The sequence below is a fragment of the Pseudophryne corroboree genome, chromosome 4 (assembly GCF_028390025.1).
Source record: "Pseudophryne corroboree isolate aPseCor3 chromosome 4, aPseCor3.hap2, whole genome shotgun sequence".
NCBI lineage: Eukaryota > Metazoa > Chordata > Amphibia > Anura > Myobatrachidae > Pseudophryne > Pseudophryne corroboree.
The window spans coordinates 865,177,482-865,195,804 of NC_086447.1; the positions used below are offsets into that span (position 1 = coordinate 865,177,482).

General features: G+C 49.2%; 1 protein-coding gene across 1 annotated transcript in view; it reads left to right on the forward strand.

Annotated features, from left to right (window-relative positions):
* Window positions 1-14,533: 14,533 nt before the first annotated feature.
* The window catches only part of STPG4 (sperm-tail PG-rich repeat containing 4), a 120,930-nt gene continuing 117,140 nt past the window's right edge, over window positions 14,534-18,323 (forward strand). The window contains exons 1-3 of the mRNA XM_063919406.1: window positions 14,534-14,584; window positions 15,037-15,138; window positions 17,214-17,465. Coding sequence (XP_063775476.1) covers window positions 14,534-14,584; window positions 15,037-15,138; window positions 17,214-17,465 — 405 coding nt within the window. The remainder of the gene's footprint in view (window positions 14,585-15,036; window positions 15,139-17,213; window positions 17,466-18,323) is intronic.

Sequence of the window (18,323 nt, forward strand, 5' to 3'; positions counted from 1 at the left end):
CAGCCTCTCGGGCTGGGCTCCGTGGTCACCAGCATCCAATCCTGAATGCCGAATCTGCGGCCCTCTAGAAGATGAGCACTCTATAACCACCACAGGAGAGACACCCTTGTCCTTGGATATAGGGTTATCCGCTGATGCATCTGAAGATGCGATCCGGACCATTTGTCCAGCAGATCCCACTGAAAAGTTCTTGCGTGAAATCTGCCGAATGGAAGTGCTTCGTAGGAAGCCACCATTTTTTACCAGGACCCTTGTGCAATGATGCACTGTTTTTAGGAGGTTCCTGACTAGCTCGGATAACTCCCTGGCTTTCTCTTCCGGGAGAAACACCTTTTTCTGGACTGTGTCCAGAATCATCCCTAGGCACAGCAGACGTGTCGTCGGGATCAGCTGCGATTTTGGAATATTTAGAATCCACCCGTGCTGTTGTAGCAGTATCCGAGATAGTGCTACTCCGACCTCCAACTGTTCCCTGGACTATGCCCTTATCAGGAGATCGTCCAAGTAAGGGATAATTAAGACGCCTTTTCTTCGAAGAAGAATCATCATTTCGGCCATTACCTTGGTAAAGACCCGGGGTGCCGTGGACAATCCAAACGGCAGCGTCTGAAACTGATAGTGACAGTTCTGCACCACGAACCTGAGGTACCCTTAGTGAGAAGGGCAAATTTGGGACATAGAGGTAAGCATCCCTGATGTCCCGGGACACTATATAGTCCCCTTCTTCCTGGTTCGTTATCACTGCTCTGAGTGACTCCATCTTGATTTGAACCTTTGTAAGTGTTCAAAAAAATTTTTTTTAGAATAAGTCTCACCTAGCCTTCTGGCTTCAGTACCACAATATAGTGTGGAATAATACCCCTTTTCTTGTAGTAGGAGGGGTAATTTAATTATCACCTGCTGGGAATACAGCTTGTGAATTTTTTTCCCATACTGCCTCCTTGTCGGAGGGAGACCTTGGTAAAGCAGACTTCAGGAGCCTGCGAAGGGGAAACGTCTCGACATTCCAATCTGTACCCCTGGGATACTACTTGTAGGATCCAGGGGTCCTGTACGGTCTCAGCGCCATGCTGAGAACTTGTCAGAAGCGGTGGAACGCTTCTGTTCCTGGGAATGGGCTGCCTGCTGCAGTCTTCTTCCCTTTCCTCTATCCCTGGGCAGATATGATCTTATAGGGACGAAAGGACTGAGGCTGAAAAGACGGTGTCTTTTTCTGCAGAGATGTGACTTAGGGTAAAAAATGGTGGATTTTCCAGCAGTTGCCGTGGCCACCAGGTCCGATGGACCGACCCCAAATAACTCCTCTTCCTTTATACGGCAATACACCTTTGTGCCGTTTGGAATCTGCATCACCTGACCACTGTCGTGTCCATAACATCTTCTGGCAGTTATGGACATCGCATTTACTCATGATGCCAGAGTGCAAATATCCCTCTGTGCATCTCGCATATATAGAAATGCATCCTTTAAATGCTCTATAGTCAATAAAATACTGTCCCTGTCAAGGGTATCAATATTTTTAGTCAGGGAATCCGACCAAGCCACCCCAGCTCTGCACATCCAGGCTGAGGCGATCGCTGGTCGCAGTATAACACCAGTATGTGTGTATATACTTTTTATGATATTTTCCAGCCTCCTGTCAGCTGGTCCTTGAGGACGGCCCTATCTATAGACGGTACCGTCACTTGTTTTGATAAGCGTGTGAGCGCCTTATCCACCCTAAGGGGTGTTTCCCAACGCGCCCTAACTTCTGGCGGGAAAGGGTATACCGCCCATAATTTTCTATCGGGGGGAACCCACGCATCATCACACACTTTATTTAATTTATCTGATTCAGGAAAAACTATGGTAGTTTTTTCACATCCCACATAATACCCTCTTTTGTGGTACTTGTAGTATCAGAAATATGTAACACCTCCTTCATTGCCTTTAACGTGTGGCCCTAATAAGGAATACGTTTGTTTATTCACCGTCGACACTGGATTCAGTGTCCCTGTCTGTGTCTGTGTCGACCGACTAAAGTAAACGGGCGTTTTAAAACCCCTGACGGTGTTTTTGAGACGTCTGGACCGGTACTAATTGTTTGTCGGCCGTCTCATGTCGTCAACCGACCTTGCAGCGTGTTGACATTATCACGTAATTCCCTAAATAAGCCATCCATTCCGGTGTCGACTCCCTAGAGAGTGACATTACCATTACAGGCAATTGCTCCGCCTCCTCACCAACATCGTCCTCCTACATGTCGACACACACGTACCGACACACAGCACACACACAGGGAATGCTCTGATAGAGGACAGGACCCACTAGCCCTTTGGAGAGACAGAGGGAGAGTTTGCCAGCACACACCAAAAACGCTATAATTATATAGGGACAACCTTATATAAGTGTTTTCCCTTATAGCATCTTTTTTATATATTTCTAACGCCAAATTAGTGCCCCCCCTCTCTGTTTTAACCCTGTTTCTGTAGTGCAGTGCAGGGGAGAGCCTGGGAGCCTTCCCTCCAGCCTTTCTGTGAGGGAAAATGGCGCTGTGTGCTGAGGAGATAGGCCCCGCCCCTTTTTCGGCGGCCTCGTCTCCCGCTCTTAACGGATTCTGGCAGGGGTTAAATATCTCCATATAGCCTCCGGAGGCTATATGTGAGGTATTTTTAGCCAAAATAGGTATTCATTTGCCTCCCAGGGCGCCCCCCTCCCAGCGCCCTGCACCCTCAGTGACTGCCGTGTGAAGTGTGCTGAGAGGAAAATGGCGCACAGCTGCAGTGCTGTGCGCTACCTTTAGAAGACTGAGGAGTCTTCTGCCGCCGATTCTGGACCTCTTCTTACTTCAGCATCTGCAAGGGGGCCGGCGGCAAGGCTCCGGTGACCATCCAGGCTGTACCTGTGATCGTCCCTCTGGAGCTGATGTCCAGTAGCCAAGAAGCCAATCCATCCTGCACGCAGGTGAGTTCACTTCTTCTCCCCTAAGTCCCTCGTTGCAGTGATCCTGTTGCCAGCAGGACTCACTGTAAAATAAAAAACCTAAGCTAAACTTTTCTAAGCAGCTCTTTAGGAGAGCCACCTAGATTGCACCCTTCTCGGCCGGGCACAAAAATCTAACTGGCTTGGAGGAGGGTCATAGGGGGAGGAGCCAGTGCACACCACCTGATCGGAAAGCTTTACTTTTGTGCCCTGTCTCCTGCGGAGCCGCTATTCCCCATGGTCCTTTCAGGAACCCCAGCATCCACTAGGACGATAGAGAAATAGGCAGTGCCCTCACAACCACTCACACACTGCCCCATAACCACACACACTGCCCACAGTCACCCACTTCCACTGCCCCATAGCCACACACAGGCCCACAGGGAGGTCAAATGGGACACCCGTACTGGGCCCCGAGATTCAGAGGGGCCTGGGAATCTGGCACAAGAAACAAGGCCTTTGCGCCTAGTAATTCTTTTAAACTGTGCGCGCTGGCTGCCTGCAAATTAAGTAAAAACAAATTAATAGTCGCCAAGTGTCAGCTCCTGATTGGCTGCCGGTTGGAGAGCTCCGGTTGACTCAAGGCCGGCACAAAATTCAGATTTCCGCTGCCAGCTCTGTCCCTTCATGGTTGTGTACTGGTTGGAGTAACCACTATATTATCCCTTTTACCTGGGACGCTCATGGATTACACAGGGTCTGTGGCTGACTGACGTCAAGCCTACATTTCAGCTGGTTTTAATCAGCCACAGAACCTGTGTAATCCATGAGTATCCCAGGTAAAAGGGATAATATGGTCACTCTACTACTGGTGGACCCAACACTACTTCCACCCGGGCCCCCTCTCTGTCCGGGCCCTGGATTGAAGTCCCATCCATCAACCCTTGATGGTGGCCCTGCACACGCCCCCTCCACCCCCCGTTCCATCTCCCCCAGAGAGCACGGGCTTACTAAGCACAAAATGAGCCACCAGTTGCATGTGGACGGATGCACTGATGAAAAGAAATATATATAGAAAAATTCTGCAAATTGCGTTTGCTCCCACAGCTTACCCAGCCCCTGTATGTATCCTGCAAATCCCTTTGATTTTGCTCTGGAACACCTTAATTGTCCCCCTGGAGGTGCACGTCTCCTCTCTGGTCTTTAGAGACGCCTCTGCAAACTGGAGATACAGTTTTTCTCCTAAAACACCAAGTTCCATCAAATACACAGTGCAAATGATTCATGAGAGCAAGGCGTCATCAGGACTGTTTATAGTACACGTCTGTGGAACAGGATGACTGTGTTAAGTGAAAGGGTGATACAAAGAGAGAGAGAGAGAGAGAGAGAGCGAGAGAGAGCACTTTGCAGGAGCAAAGCGCTTACACAGAATTTTTCCACCTGAATTATTTTCAAGTCTAATAAATAATCATTTTCACATTAACAGAGTGTACTCATAAAAGAAATAGTGCACAGTAATAAAATAAATTGGCGGTTCTTTGTTATCCTTTTCATGTCATCTTACAGTAGCATTATGTCCGTGACGCTCTCCAGAAATAAAACATCATTTGGTAATACATACACAAAGTTCCAGAGATATTTTCCTACTAGATGGAACTATGACTGTGCTGTGTGGTGTGCTCTGTGCAATGAAAAAGCACTAAGGGGCCTGTTTATCACCAGGGGCCCACATGCCAACTCTGTTTAAGACTGGGGATAATTAATAACTGGACTATTTTATCATTGCTCTGGTGCTGGGACAGCACTAACACTATTAAAGAGGCAGCAGTGACACTTACCACCCCCGTCCTGGCTTCTGGGCACTCAGTGATGAGGCAGCGGAGGGATACGCTATGATCCATCTTCGCAACCCTGTAATTCCTTCCTATAGTAAGGAGCGGGGCTCTGTGAACAAACACCATCTGAAGATGGACACTTATTAATGAATGGGCCTGTTACATAAAACATGTGGGAACTAGTGTCTCCGCACGTGTAACTGGCCCTGATGCATACCCTCCAACTGTACCTTTTTAATAGGTACAGTGCCTTTTTTTTATGGTCTGTTACGATTTTTGGCTCTCCAAACTTCCATTGAAAGTATAGGAAAAGGGGCGTGGCCATGCACCCTTTCCCCGCGACCACGCCCCCTTTTTCTAATTTGTACCGATTTTTATGTGTAAAATGTTGGAGGGTATGCCTGATGATGAGTAGGCCCCTAAATCACAGCCAATGCTATTTTATTCTTTTGTGGTGACCTACTCCAAATTATATATACACCAGCTTTACGAGTATCTGCATGGCTTAGTGTATCATGAGGACTGAGGCTGCAGCAGGGCCGCCTAGACATCTGTGAGGCCTGGGCACTGGGTACGGATGAGAAGGTTCTGATGATCAATGTTTTTCACCATCGCTGGGGAATTTGCAATGTTTGCTCATCAGCAATGGTTTTGTTCCAATCTCTGTGACTATCTACCGATCACCACCGCCTGCCCCTTTCTGTGTGAAAAGAGGTGATATTGCCCATAGCCAGGGTAGTTTCTAGACAATTTGGCTCCCAGTGCGAGATTTAAAAATGCGCCCCCCCATGACATAAAAAAATGTGTCCCCCCCCCACATACACACACACCTAGATAAAAAAAAAAACTTGCGCGCGCGCCCGGCAAGGGGGCGTGGCCTCATCTAAATGGGCATGGCCTCGTCTGAAAAGACTACCTCACAATCCAGTTTTTGACCCTGCTCCAACAGATCACGACCACCACAGGAAAAAAAAATTCTACCATATTAAGCCCCACACAGTAATGCCCCCTGCACCATATTATGCCACACACCGCAATGCCTTTGATACATTAAATCCCCACACTACGGCAGGCAAGAGTCCCCATTTCACACATTACGGCAGGTGTCCCCATTTTACACATTGAGAGAGAGAGAGAATACTTACGGAGGCAATTACCGCTCTTTGGCCCGCCTCACCAGTCGCACCTCGCGCCGGCCTGTCCCTCTTCCTAACTTGGATCCCCCTCTGTTCTCCGCTCAGGAGGGGGAGTTTCGCGGAGTGACGGGGTTGCGTCGTGGCGTAACGGCGCAACAGCGTCATTCCGTGAAACTCCGCCCCCCGAGCGGGTAACTCAGGGAGAAATAGGAGGGGGAAGCAGGGAGCCACAGTTAGAGCCGTGGCGGGCGCCCAGTGCGGTTGCACTGCTTGCCTGCCCCAAGAAACGGCCCTGCCCATAGCAACCAATCAGATTCTGTCTTTCATTTTCTAGGATGCTATAGAGAAATGATAGACAGAATCTGATTGGTTGCTATGGGCAACATCACTTCTTTTCACTTTTAGAAGCTTTAGTAAATTTACACATTGGCGCTGCAATAATACAGCCACGAGGGCACAAAAGCACACACTAAACATAGCTACAGCTTTTCCTGATATTTAAACATCAATGTTTTGCGTCCCATCCATTTGGCACCATTGATGTTGATGTTACAACGTTTAAAACATCGGTAACAGTAATGGTGCTTTTCAATGGGTCGTGGGAACATTCAATTGGGTTTCTGCATAATCGACAAATAGGTGGATTTTTTTTCAATTTTTTTTAAAATACATTTTTCTTTATTGAAGCAATAAAGGTATATTACAACAGATACTATTGTATGAGTGTGATTCCGTAAAAAATAGTAATTTACAGCAGATAGGTGGATTTAATTAAAAAATTTACATAATGACCATCAAATTCATAAACTGGATAAGGGGAGGGGACTTTAAATTATGTCAGATGATGTTATTATACGGAAAGAATAGAATTTTCTGCAGTCATTGATGATAAAAAAAACAACAAACTTAAAAATGCTCAGTATAAAATGGTCTATTCTGAGCGTAAACCATAAATGAGTAATAATGAGACGCTAAATGGCCTTGTCGATATACTTCTGGCATCAGGATTTAATGTTGTTCTGTAAGATATAACCAATGTTACACTCTTATAATATCAGGTACTCAGAACTGTCTCCGTTATAAATAAAAAGCAGAGTGGCATTACAGATATTAGAAGGTGATGGGATCAGATCCTGGGGTTGGTTTCCAGTGGGTTGAATTTGGCTCAACATCTCAAGGGTTAAGGTTAGGCTGCGGGGAAAGGATGGGGGAGGGGGGGGGGGGGAGGTTAGGTTTAGGCACCCGCAAGGGAGGATTAGTGTTACGCTGCCGAGAGGAGGAGATCTAGCTTTAGACTGTGCGGAGGGGGGCTGGCTTACTGCACCATCGGGGAGAGTTAGGCTGCTAGAGGTTAGGGTTAGGAGGCCAGTGGGTGAAGGTTAGTACACTTACCTTCCCCCTGTCGGGATTCTGATCATCTGATTCCGCGGCCGGTATTCTGACCGCCGGCATCCCAACAGCTGGCATTTCAATCCCAACCCCAAAACATTTACCAGTCAATTTCCAAAGCAGTTATCAGCTAGACCACAGGTCCTCAAACTCGGTCCTCCGGACCCCACACGGTGCATGTTTTGCAGGTCTCCTCATAGAATCCCAAGTGAAATAATAATAATTAGCACCACCTGTGAACCTTTTAAAATGTGTCTGTAAGTACTTAATACACCTGCGCTCCTGCTGGGTTACCTGCAAAACATGCACTGTGTGGGGTCCTGAGGACCGAGTTTGAGAATCTGTGAGCTAGACCATTAACTACATTCAAATCTCTTTGTAGAAGAGAATCACCCCACAGACGTACCTCCAGCATATATACAGTATAGGGATTATTTGGGTTTCCCTAACAGTCCAGCTTCCACATGAAATTCATTGAATTTTGTGAGGGAGAGGATGGCCGGAGATTTGGAGCAACTTCTAGTATGATTCATTGCAAAATGAAAGAAATTATCTACAGATTTTCTTCCCTCTGGTATTATTAATCCATAAATCTTTCCCACCGCTATCATAGCCTGATTCAGAGATTTACTCAAATGCCATTGCAGCTGTGAATTTGTAAGCAGCGGCTGGGCGATGTCGCCGGGATTTGTTTTGAGACACCTCCTGGAGAAGACTCTGACCCTCTACTTGCGTACTAGGTTCCATTCTACACATCTGGTGTCAGTGACCTATAGTAAAAGGCTTTTTGATTGCAGTCAAAAATCTTATTTTTACGGTTTCACAAATAGAAGCTCCATTCTCTCCCAAAAATATTTTGTGCTTCCTTTCTCTATTCCCACTGCCAAACATCACCAGAACAGGCTGACCAGATATTATCACAGCACTAGACACAAGCTAACTGGCAGCCGTGTAGAAGTGACCCTCCCACCATCTTATCCAGCTGTCCTGAAAGAATCTGGCACACCTATTGTGAGAAATTCATGAAATGCGCCATTAAAAACTCTTCAAGGTCATGTTAATGTGTACTTGCCCTAACAATAAACATGTTACAGATAGATGTTCAAATATTTGACCTTTTCCTATAATATAACTCATAGGTTCTCAAACTCGGTCTTCAGGACCCCAAACAGCTCACGTTTTCCAGGTCACCTGCTGGTGCACAGGTATAGTCATTACTCAGTGAAGCAGCCATGCTCCACAGATTGGGATAAGTCTCCTTTTCCAAAGTCCGCCCGGGCCTCTTAGGCTCAGGTATATAGAACCTGCACCCCCTCCCACCCCCATCCATACCTCCCAACTGTCCAGATTTCAGCGGGACAGTCCCGCTAATTGGACACTGTCCCGCTATCAGGGCCGGTTCTACCCCTTGTGGCGCCACGGATGAAATAGGGGCGTGGCTTCATAACGGGGGCGTGGTCAATGTGCCCCCAATAGTACTGCCCCTGTTTGTGCCCCCAGTAGTATTGCCCCATTTGTGCCCTAAGTTGTATTGCCCCAGTTTGTGCCCCCAGTAGTATTGCCCCCGTTTGTGTGGCTTTTAAAAATAAAAAAAATTAATACTTACCATCCCCATTCCAGATTCCCGACCGCTGCTGCCCGCTGCCCTCTGTCTCCGTCTCTGGATGCTGGCGCCGCTCCTCTGATCTATGGGAGAGACGTCATGACGTCTCTCCCATAGAAACGCACAGACACTAGTGGTCAATCATGACCCCTAGTGTCTATGTGCCGTTCCACAATGCCGTACGGTGCATCGCGCACCGCACAGCAGTACCAGCACAGGTGGAGGCGGGGGCACCACTAGTAGCGGATCTGGCGCGGCGCCGCCCTCCGGAAGGTGGCGGCGCCCTCCGGAAGGCGGCGGCGCCCTCCGGATGGCGGCGGCGCCCTCCGGAAGGTGGCGCCCCGGGCAAAAGTACGGTGTGCCCGTACCATGATCCGCTACTGCCCGCTATCCCTCCCGCGGGTCGCAGTGTCCCGCGGGTCGGGGGGCTGTTGGGAGATCCTGTGATCACTGCTGCTCTGCTTTAAAAAGCAGCCGATGATCACACTGAATAGATGACAAAAACAGGTGTTGCAGCAATAGGCCACGCCCCTTACAGAGAGGCCCCACCCCTCTGCTCGAAACTCTGCCCCTTTTTCGCCTTCGACGCGGCGTGTCCCTCTTCTAAAGGGACAACAGTTGGGAGGTATGCCCATCTCTGGGCCCCCTGTCCGAAACACATGACATCACCATACAGTGGACATAGGTGGTCATTCCGAGTTGTTCGCTCGCTAGCCATTTTTAGCAGCCGTGCAAACACTATGCCGCCTCCCATTGGGAGTGTATGTTAGCTTAGCCGAAGTGCGAACGAAAGGATCGCAGAGCGGCTACAAAAATTTTTTTGTGCAGTACCTACTCAGTGCTTGCGATCACTTCAGACTGTTCAGTTCCTGTTTTGACGTCACAAACACGCCCTGCATTCGCCCAGCCACGCCTGCATTTTTCCTGGCACGCCTGCGTTTTTCCTGGCACGCCTGCGTTTTTTCGAACACTCCCTGAAAACGGTCAATTGACACCCAGAAACGCCCACTACATGTCAATCACTCTGCGGCCAGCAGTGCGACTGAAAAGCTTCACTAGACAATGTGTGAAACTACATCATTCATTGTAATAATATGCCGCGCGTGCGCATTGCGCCGCATACGCATGCGCAGAAGTGCCATTTTTTTTGCTTCATCGCTGCACAGCGAACGAATGCAGCTAGCGATCAACTCGGAATGACCACCATAGACAGAGACATTTTCTTTGGTTAATTACAAACCTCTTTCCCAAAATCAGCAATATACATATATATAAATAAGTATAACTCGGTGCTTTTAGCCAAGTAGTGCTGAATGTTCACAAATACAGCTGCAGACTGCAGGCTGTGCTCTGTGCAGGGCTGCCAATTGCCAATAGACGCACTGACAGCCAGTAAACAGAATCTGTACGTTAGAAAATTGTCAGTAGAAATCGTTTTCATCCTGATGCAAATACACAGAGCAGTGCCAGCGATTCTGAAAAGGTCACATAGGGTTGTGAACCGATTAACTAAAGCCCCCTCCTTTTCTTTTTTGCAAGTGCTCCATCAACTTTACACTTACTACAAGTTATGATGTAGCACGATAATAAGTCAGTAAAAAATAATAGCTGTCAGTAAGCTATTCACAATTGCTCCATGGGGGTAATTCAGATCTGATCGCTGCTGTGCGTTTTCGCACAGCGCGCGATCAGATCTGAACTGCGCATGCGTCTGAGCCGCAATGCACAGGCATGACGGATCGCAGCAATGTGGATCGCCAGTCAGCGACGGGATTGTGCGAAGGATCCATTCGCACGGGCGTTCGCAAGGAGATTGACAGGAAGAGGGGTGTCAACTGACCGTTTTCAGGGAGTGTCCAGAAAAACGCAGGAGGGACCAAGCGTTTGAAGGGAGGGTGTCTGATGTCAAATCCGTCCCCGTTCAGCAGGAAACAATCGCAGCGGCTGAGTAAGTCCCGGGCTGCGCAGAGACTGCACAAAGTCAGAACGCACACTTGCACAGCGATTAATCCTCCCCCTGTAGGCGGCGACTATCTGATCTCAGGGCAGCAAAAAACGCAGCCCAGCGATCAGATCTGAATTACCCCCTATGGCTCTAACCTCCAGCCTTCATCACCTATACAAAAGAAATAAATACCAACAATTACAGTGATAGTTGCTTTGTATGCTAGCAGACATATATAAAAAGATAACAAAACCAGGCTTGGACTGGCCCACAGGGGTACAGGGGAAACCACCGGTGGGCCCCACTGCCTGGAGGCCAACCTCCTGCTCTAAGGATCAGGTTCCAGACTGTGCACTTGTATTATACATTATACATATGTTATCTTATACTGGACTATGGTGTATTTTCTACAGTGCATTGCTGTTATTAATCTGGTACATTATTATCATACATGCAGGGGCGTCACTTACTCTTATAACACCCAGGGCGGTCGCTTGTGAAAATGGGCGTGGCTTCGCGGAAGGGGGCGTGGCTTCGTGGAATGGGCGTGGCTTTGCGTCCCGACCCCCGTTTTCGGCACATTGTGGGTCGGGGGATACGGCCTTCACCCGGACACTGCTGAATCTGCAGTGCTGGCTTCTGCACTGTGACAGGAGCCGGGTTGCAGCATCCAGCTCCTGTCACTGAGCAGGAGCCGGCACTTTGGTGTCACCCCTCAGAGGGTTACACCCGGGTGCGGGCCGCACCCCCCGCACCCACGTTGTGACGCCACTGCATACATGCAACAGTTGAATTTACTGTACATATTTATGAAGGGGCCCAGACATTGCACTCTCTAATGGTTAGTCAAACCAATGAGGTGGCAGGCCACACCTCCTCAGCAGACTGGCCACACCCCTAAACATGGGCCCTACCACTGCATTCCACCTGTGGGCCCTACATGCCCCAGTCCGACACTGAACGTAACAAGCGTTGTTCTGCACGCAATGACCAGGACGATGTGGCTTTCCCACAAATCCAGGCTTGCTGGATTTATACCCCAGGGAGTGTCCTAGGGTCACGATGCCCCCCTGTGCACGTGGCAGCAACAAATAAAAATTAAACATTTTATTGAAATGATGTAGTATTAACAAATAACAGAGACTTGTTGCAAAACTCTGACTTCCATCACCAATTATCCTCGCTTCAGAAAAATGTGCTTCTCTCCACCTTTCATTTCCCTATCTCGGACACATTGGCTGATCCGGAGCTGCACACAGTACAGCAGGGTACTTACGGAAATATGCTAATGGAGAAGCCACCGTCTCCTGCACAGACACGGTCACTGCCGGCGTCTCACTGCCGCTGGTTACGCACATAGCGTTGCACATAGGGGTCGATTCAGACCTGATCGCTGCTGTGCGTTTTCGCACAGCGAATGGGGCCCCTCAAGCTGCAAGGGAATTTGTAGCGGCTGACTTAGGGGTCTATTCATGAAACAGTGACAAGTGTGGAGAAGTGAGCAAACGGAGAAGTTGCCCATGGCAACTAATCAGCTGCTCCGTACAGTTGCATAGTATGCAAATTAGAACTGTTACTTCAATGCTGCTTGGCCGCCATGAGCAACTTCTCCACTGGCTCACTTCTCCACACTTTTCACTGCTTCATGAATAGACCCCTTAGGGATGTCCTGATAACGGGGCACTGATACACAGTGGCCAGTAGCGGATCTTGCTACAGGCACGCAGGATTTTTGCCCAGGGTGCCGCCTTCTGGAGGGCGACGCCACCATCCGGAGGGTGCCGCCGCAGTAGCAAGATCCGCTACTGGTGCCCACGGTCCTCGGTTAATGCTGTGCAGTGCGGTGATGTCGTGCGGTGAGCGATGAAGTCATCGCGCACCGCACGGCATTGTGGGAGCGGCACATAGACACTAGAGGTCATGATTGACCTCTAGTGTCTATGCGGTGCTGTGGGAGAGACGTCATGACGTCTCTCCCATAGATCAGAGGAGGAGCAGCGCTGGCGGCCGGAGAAGGAGGGCAGCAGTGGTCGGGAATCAGGAGCGGGGATGGTGAGTATTAATTAATTAATTATTTTTTTATTTTTGTAAGCGGCGCAACTCTACTGGGGGCACAACTCTATTGGGGGCACAATTGGGGGCACAACTCTACTGGGGGCACAAACGGGGGCACAACTCTACTGGGGGCACAAACGGGGGCACAACTCTGCTGGGGGCACAAACGGGGGCACAACTCTACAGGAAGCATAACTGACCACGCCCCTTTATGAAGCAACGCCCCTATTTTTGCCCGGGGCGCCACCGGCCCTGACAGTGGCAAATAACGCTCCATTGTATCCAACATCTACATTGCGTGAATCAGGCACACACGCAGGTGTTGGAAAACTTTGCCTGTGGAAAGCATAAAGAAAGACTTCTATAATGTCCCGGCTTTTAACACAGCATCAAAAGTGTGTATTCATTATCAAAACAAAGTGAAGCAGAGATAAAGTGCTGATAATAGGTTTTAAGAAATCTATATTGAATTCATAATGTTAACACCATTCTAGCCTACTCTGATGGATTGTTGAGGAGGTTCCCGAATTATGGGTTGGTCTGCTGGGAACGTAGAGGCCCCACCAGGGCCGCTTTAAGAGAGGAGGAGGCCCGTGTTCAGCTCCTCCGTTCGGGCCCCATCTTCTCTGCCGGCAGCGCTGACAGTCTAAGCACTAGAGGGCTCTACTGCACATGCATGGTGGGGCGGCTATTTTCCCTGAGATTTCTCTACTGCGCATGCGCAGAACTCCATGAAAATGGCCACTGAGCCATTTTCACTGTGTTTTAACAGTGCTGCGGATGCCGGCTCTGGACTCCGAAGGGGTGAGTACACGGGCCCCTGAGTATCTGGACTCAGGGGCCCGTGTACTCCGCACACACTGCACCCATTATAGAAACGCCACTGGGCCCCACCCCCCGGGATATTGGCCACCTCCCCAGTGAAAAGTAGCAGACAGTGACTTCATACCCTCCAACATTTTACACATAAAAATCGGTACAACTTAGGAAAGGGGGCATGGCTACAGATAAAGGGAGCGTGGCTACGCCCCCTTTCCTATACTTTCAATGGAGAGCCAAGAATCAGTACAGAGTAGACGATAATAAAAAAGGTACTGTATCTGCATTAAAAGGTACAGTTGAAGGGTATGTGACTTGGTGGGACAATTACTAACAAATGACATCATCCTGGCCCCACACCCTGCTGCACAGTGGCACAGTGGGGGTAATTCAGTCTGGATCACTGAAGCGGCAGCGATCACAGTCTGAATTACTGTGTGGAGTGCGCACCCCGGGATCTCAGTGAGATGCTGTCAATCAGGCAGAGGTGGTTGCAGGGCGGGAGGGGGCGGTCCGGATAACGGAGGCATGTCCGGACCATTGGGGGGCGGTGGCTACGTGACGTCACACGCAGCCGCAGCGACCCGGGGCGTGGCCAGTAGCTCCCTGCCAGCGCACAGAAGCTGCGCTGGCAGGGAGCTACTCGTCAGGTACAAAAGCATCGCCGCCGTGTGATGCTTTTGTACTTGTGCGGGTGCGCGGGGGGGGAAGGGGCAGGGCCTGATATGTGTGGCGGACTAGCCCTATGCTGGGCGTCCCCCCGCATGTCAGAGTAAATGATCGTAGATGTGCTAAATTTAGCACTTCTACGATCAACTCTGAATTACCCCCAATGTCAGGGGTGGCCGCGATGAGTCAAATTGCACTTCCCACTGGGACCTCCCCCGCAGTTCTCCTGGAGGTGAGGTACAGATGTAGCTATGCCCATGGCTTGCAGCTTGTGTGCCGCGAATCAGGCCCATTATATCATTCTACACTGACCCGTATTTGCCTGCATGTGACTTTTAAGAGTTTATTCTTCAGCAGAAAGTAAGCCACAAGGGACACTGCGTGTGTGTTTACTGTATGTCGGTTGTTAGGTGTTTATGGGTGTGATTGTTGTGTTAATGTTGTTAAATAAACCTTAGCATTGTAAAGGCCAGCAGACTGCACACTGAGTAGTAATCCTGCTGAAGACAATGGATGTATGTATGTAGTAACCTTGTGTTGCATTAGCAAAACATGTATCTTCACTGTACCCGTTTCCTTCATTAATAAATAAATATGCGCAAGGTTTTCCTCCGCTGTCCGGCGCACAGTCTTACAGTCTGCAGGTAGACCCGAGCTCTTTCTGCCACAACTGGCCACAGCTGATCCGTGTCTGTGTCTTTTTCACAGGATCCAGACAATAAAAAGGATAATAAAAAGGAAAAGCAGTTTACTGAAAGGGATGCGTGGTGGCTGTATTCATATAGGGTAAGTATCCTTGTGCTCACATAAATAATAGGTTTACATTCAGTTCAGCTGTAATGTTAGATGCATTATGACATTATACATTACTGAAAGTATATTAAGTGCTATCCCCTCTGTGTCCCAAACTCATATTTGCCCACTGTCCCAAAACTTCTCGGAGACTCCGTAATTTGGGGGAGAGTCCAAGCCCACGTGAAAAGAGACAAGTCTCCTGCACAGGGCAGTATAGAGAGAGAAAGGGGCCTGTGTGTATTCTCTGTCAGGGGCTCCCTCTTCTCTCTCTCCGGCACTGGCAGCGAGCATTACTGACTTAGCATTGCGTTCTTTCTTCTGTGCACGCGCAGAACGCCAGGGAAATGCCTGCTGCGCCATTTTCCTGGTGATTTGTGCAGCGCTGGAGTTGCCGATGCAAGGTGCAGGGTGTGCAGCGTGGGCCTTTTTGGACCAAGTGGCCCTTGTGCACTGCACACCCTGCATCCATTATATATGCGCCACTGCTCCTGCATCCTGGCAGTTTTTGGGTATGGTGTGCAGGGCAAAGGGCATGATGATTCGCTATGAATAATTTATTAGTGGACCTGCCTTGGCAACAAAAACTGTGCAGAGTAGGAGCAGTGATGATGCAATTTGCTGTGCCACGCCCCCAACCCGCCCTCATTGACCTCCCTCTCCCAGTTAGAGATTTATCACAGCTTGGAAAGAGTTAGAGAAAGATAAAGCACCAACCAACCAGCCCCTAACTGTCATTTTTCAAACACGGCCTTTAACATGGCAGAAGCTGATTGGCTGATATTTTATCTCTCTCCAAGCTTTGATAAACATTGGCCTTAATGATTACTGGTTATTTATAGAGCGTCAACATTTTCTTAAGGGCTGTTTAAGGATATAATACATACAGGACATTATAGCAATTATATTCATTCATTTATACCCCTTTTCTACTAGCTAAAAAAACCTAGGTCTTGCACAGGGGCGCGCATCGACCCAGGTTTTTTGGTAGTAGAAACGGCTCCCTCAAAAAAAAACCCTGGTCAAGTGAGCCGGGAATCCTACCTGGGTAGCTACCTTGGTTGGACCCGGGAATGGCCCGGGTAAGGGTGTAGTGTAAATGGGTTACCCAGGTCATCTGACACGGGACACGTTTACAGCATGCCTAAAGCCCATACCTCCCTGACCGCAGTGTCCCGTGGGCGGTCGGGAGGTTGAGGGGGACAGCGCATGCTGTCAGCGCTGATGTCTGTCCTGCTATCCTGCTGGCTGGGAAAGGTGTGTGCCGGAGGCTGGGGCAGCCCAGCAGCTTCCAGAGTGCTAGTCTTTCCCCAGGCGTGACGGTGGGCACCTTAGAATTGGGGCGTGGCCTAACAGGACTGAGGACATGCCCTGAGGGTCCCGATCTGCCGGTTTTCCGGGTGCTCAGAGATGACGTCATCTCGAAGCGCCGGTCAGAAGACACTGCACCTGGGTGTAGTGTAAACGGCGCCGACCCGGAATATTCCCAGTTCGCGCCGCAGTGGAAAAGGGGTCATGTATCGGGTCTAACCTGGCTTGGAACCGTGTTCCAAATCCCGGGTCAGACCTGCGACTTTAGTGGAAGAGGGGTATCAACCTTCATTTTGCACCATTTTAACTCACATCACTTTCACATTCTGGGGGAGATTTATCAAACCTTGGAGAGAGATAAAGCAGAGATATTGTTATTAGCTATCCAACCTGCTCCTAACTGTAATTTTTCTAGCAAAACCTGTAAAATGGCAGAATCTGAATGGTTGGTACTTTATCTCTCCAAGCTTTGATAACTCTCCCCCACAATCTGTTATTTGCCCAGAAAATAAAAGTAAATGTGATATAGTGCTGTGTAGGTATAGAGGCACCTCTTAGTTCCCACTGCCTTTAAGCACCGGTCTATTGTTCCTAATGTTCAATCCAATACCAATCATAGGGCTCCGCCGTTCTCCATTGAAGATTTTCCAAAATGTCCTTTTTATCTGGGTGGTTTCCTGACTCTATGGTGTCCTAGGTATTACAGTTTCATTTTCTGAGGTTCTGAATTTCTTCACACCCTTGCTTTGCATTATCAGGAAACCCCTTATCCTGGGAGTTACGAGGTACGTGACTTTCTCCAAGATGCAAAACTTAATCCTGTCCAGCAGTCATATAGCTTCAGAGGGCAAGGACGGAAGATGCCCCTGAGCACAGCGGGATCTGGAGAAGCTTTGTTGCCTGGCTGCTACAATGTCCTGGAATTCTATGACCTGGTGGAACAGATGCCACGTACTTATTCATTCCGGAACACCTCTCGGAGTGCGATGCTCCCAGGAGTAAGAGATAAGGTACCGCAGACAGTCAATGTTTACTTATAGTACTCTATAGGGGGATTTATCAAACCTTCTAAAGAGAACCTGTGGAGATATTACCTGGAGAAGCCAATCCCGTTCTGGCTATTGGGATGTAGTTAATATACCCAGGGCGCCGAGAGAGGGGGAAAAAGGGTACAAATTACCTGGGCCCAGGTCTGATAGAGGGGCCCAGTGGGAGCCACAGCTCCATGCATCCTGGGATTAGGCTATGTCCCCTGAAAAGTACCTAGGCCCAGCCAGGCTCTCTACTATCATACCCTCCAACTGTACCTTTTGGTCGGTACAGTACCATTTTTTTATGGTGTGTACCGGCCAAAAAGGGCTTTGTACCGATTTTTTACTTACTAAATCTCCATAAAAAGTATAGGTAAGGGGGCGTGGCAACACCCCTTTACCCGTGATCACGCCCCTTTTCCTAATTTGTACCGGTTTTCGAGGGTACATTGTTGGAGGGTATGTACTACCCTGGCTGGGAATAATGCCATGCTCCTGTGAGTGGGTGCTTCTGATGTGCTAGGCACACCCCAAAGAGGAGTGGCCATGCCCTCAGCATGCTGTGGTCACACCTCCTCCAGTGGGGGCAGGGGGTCCCAGGAAGTTGTTGTACCGGGGCCCAGAATTTCTCTTGGCAGCCCTGGATATACCGGCTGTTAGGATCCCAGCGTTCAGGATCCTGATGCCCGAATCCCGACAGCCTCCCGGTATTCCCACTCAGGTGGTGGCTCCATGCCACCACCCGAGGAGAATAGGAAGGGGACTCGCCACACTCGCAGCCGGCATCCTGTCAGGATATCGTATCCAACCCTGGCTGTCACTTTATAGCATGTACTA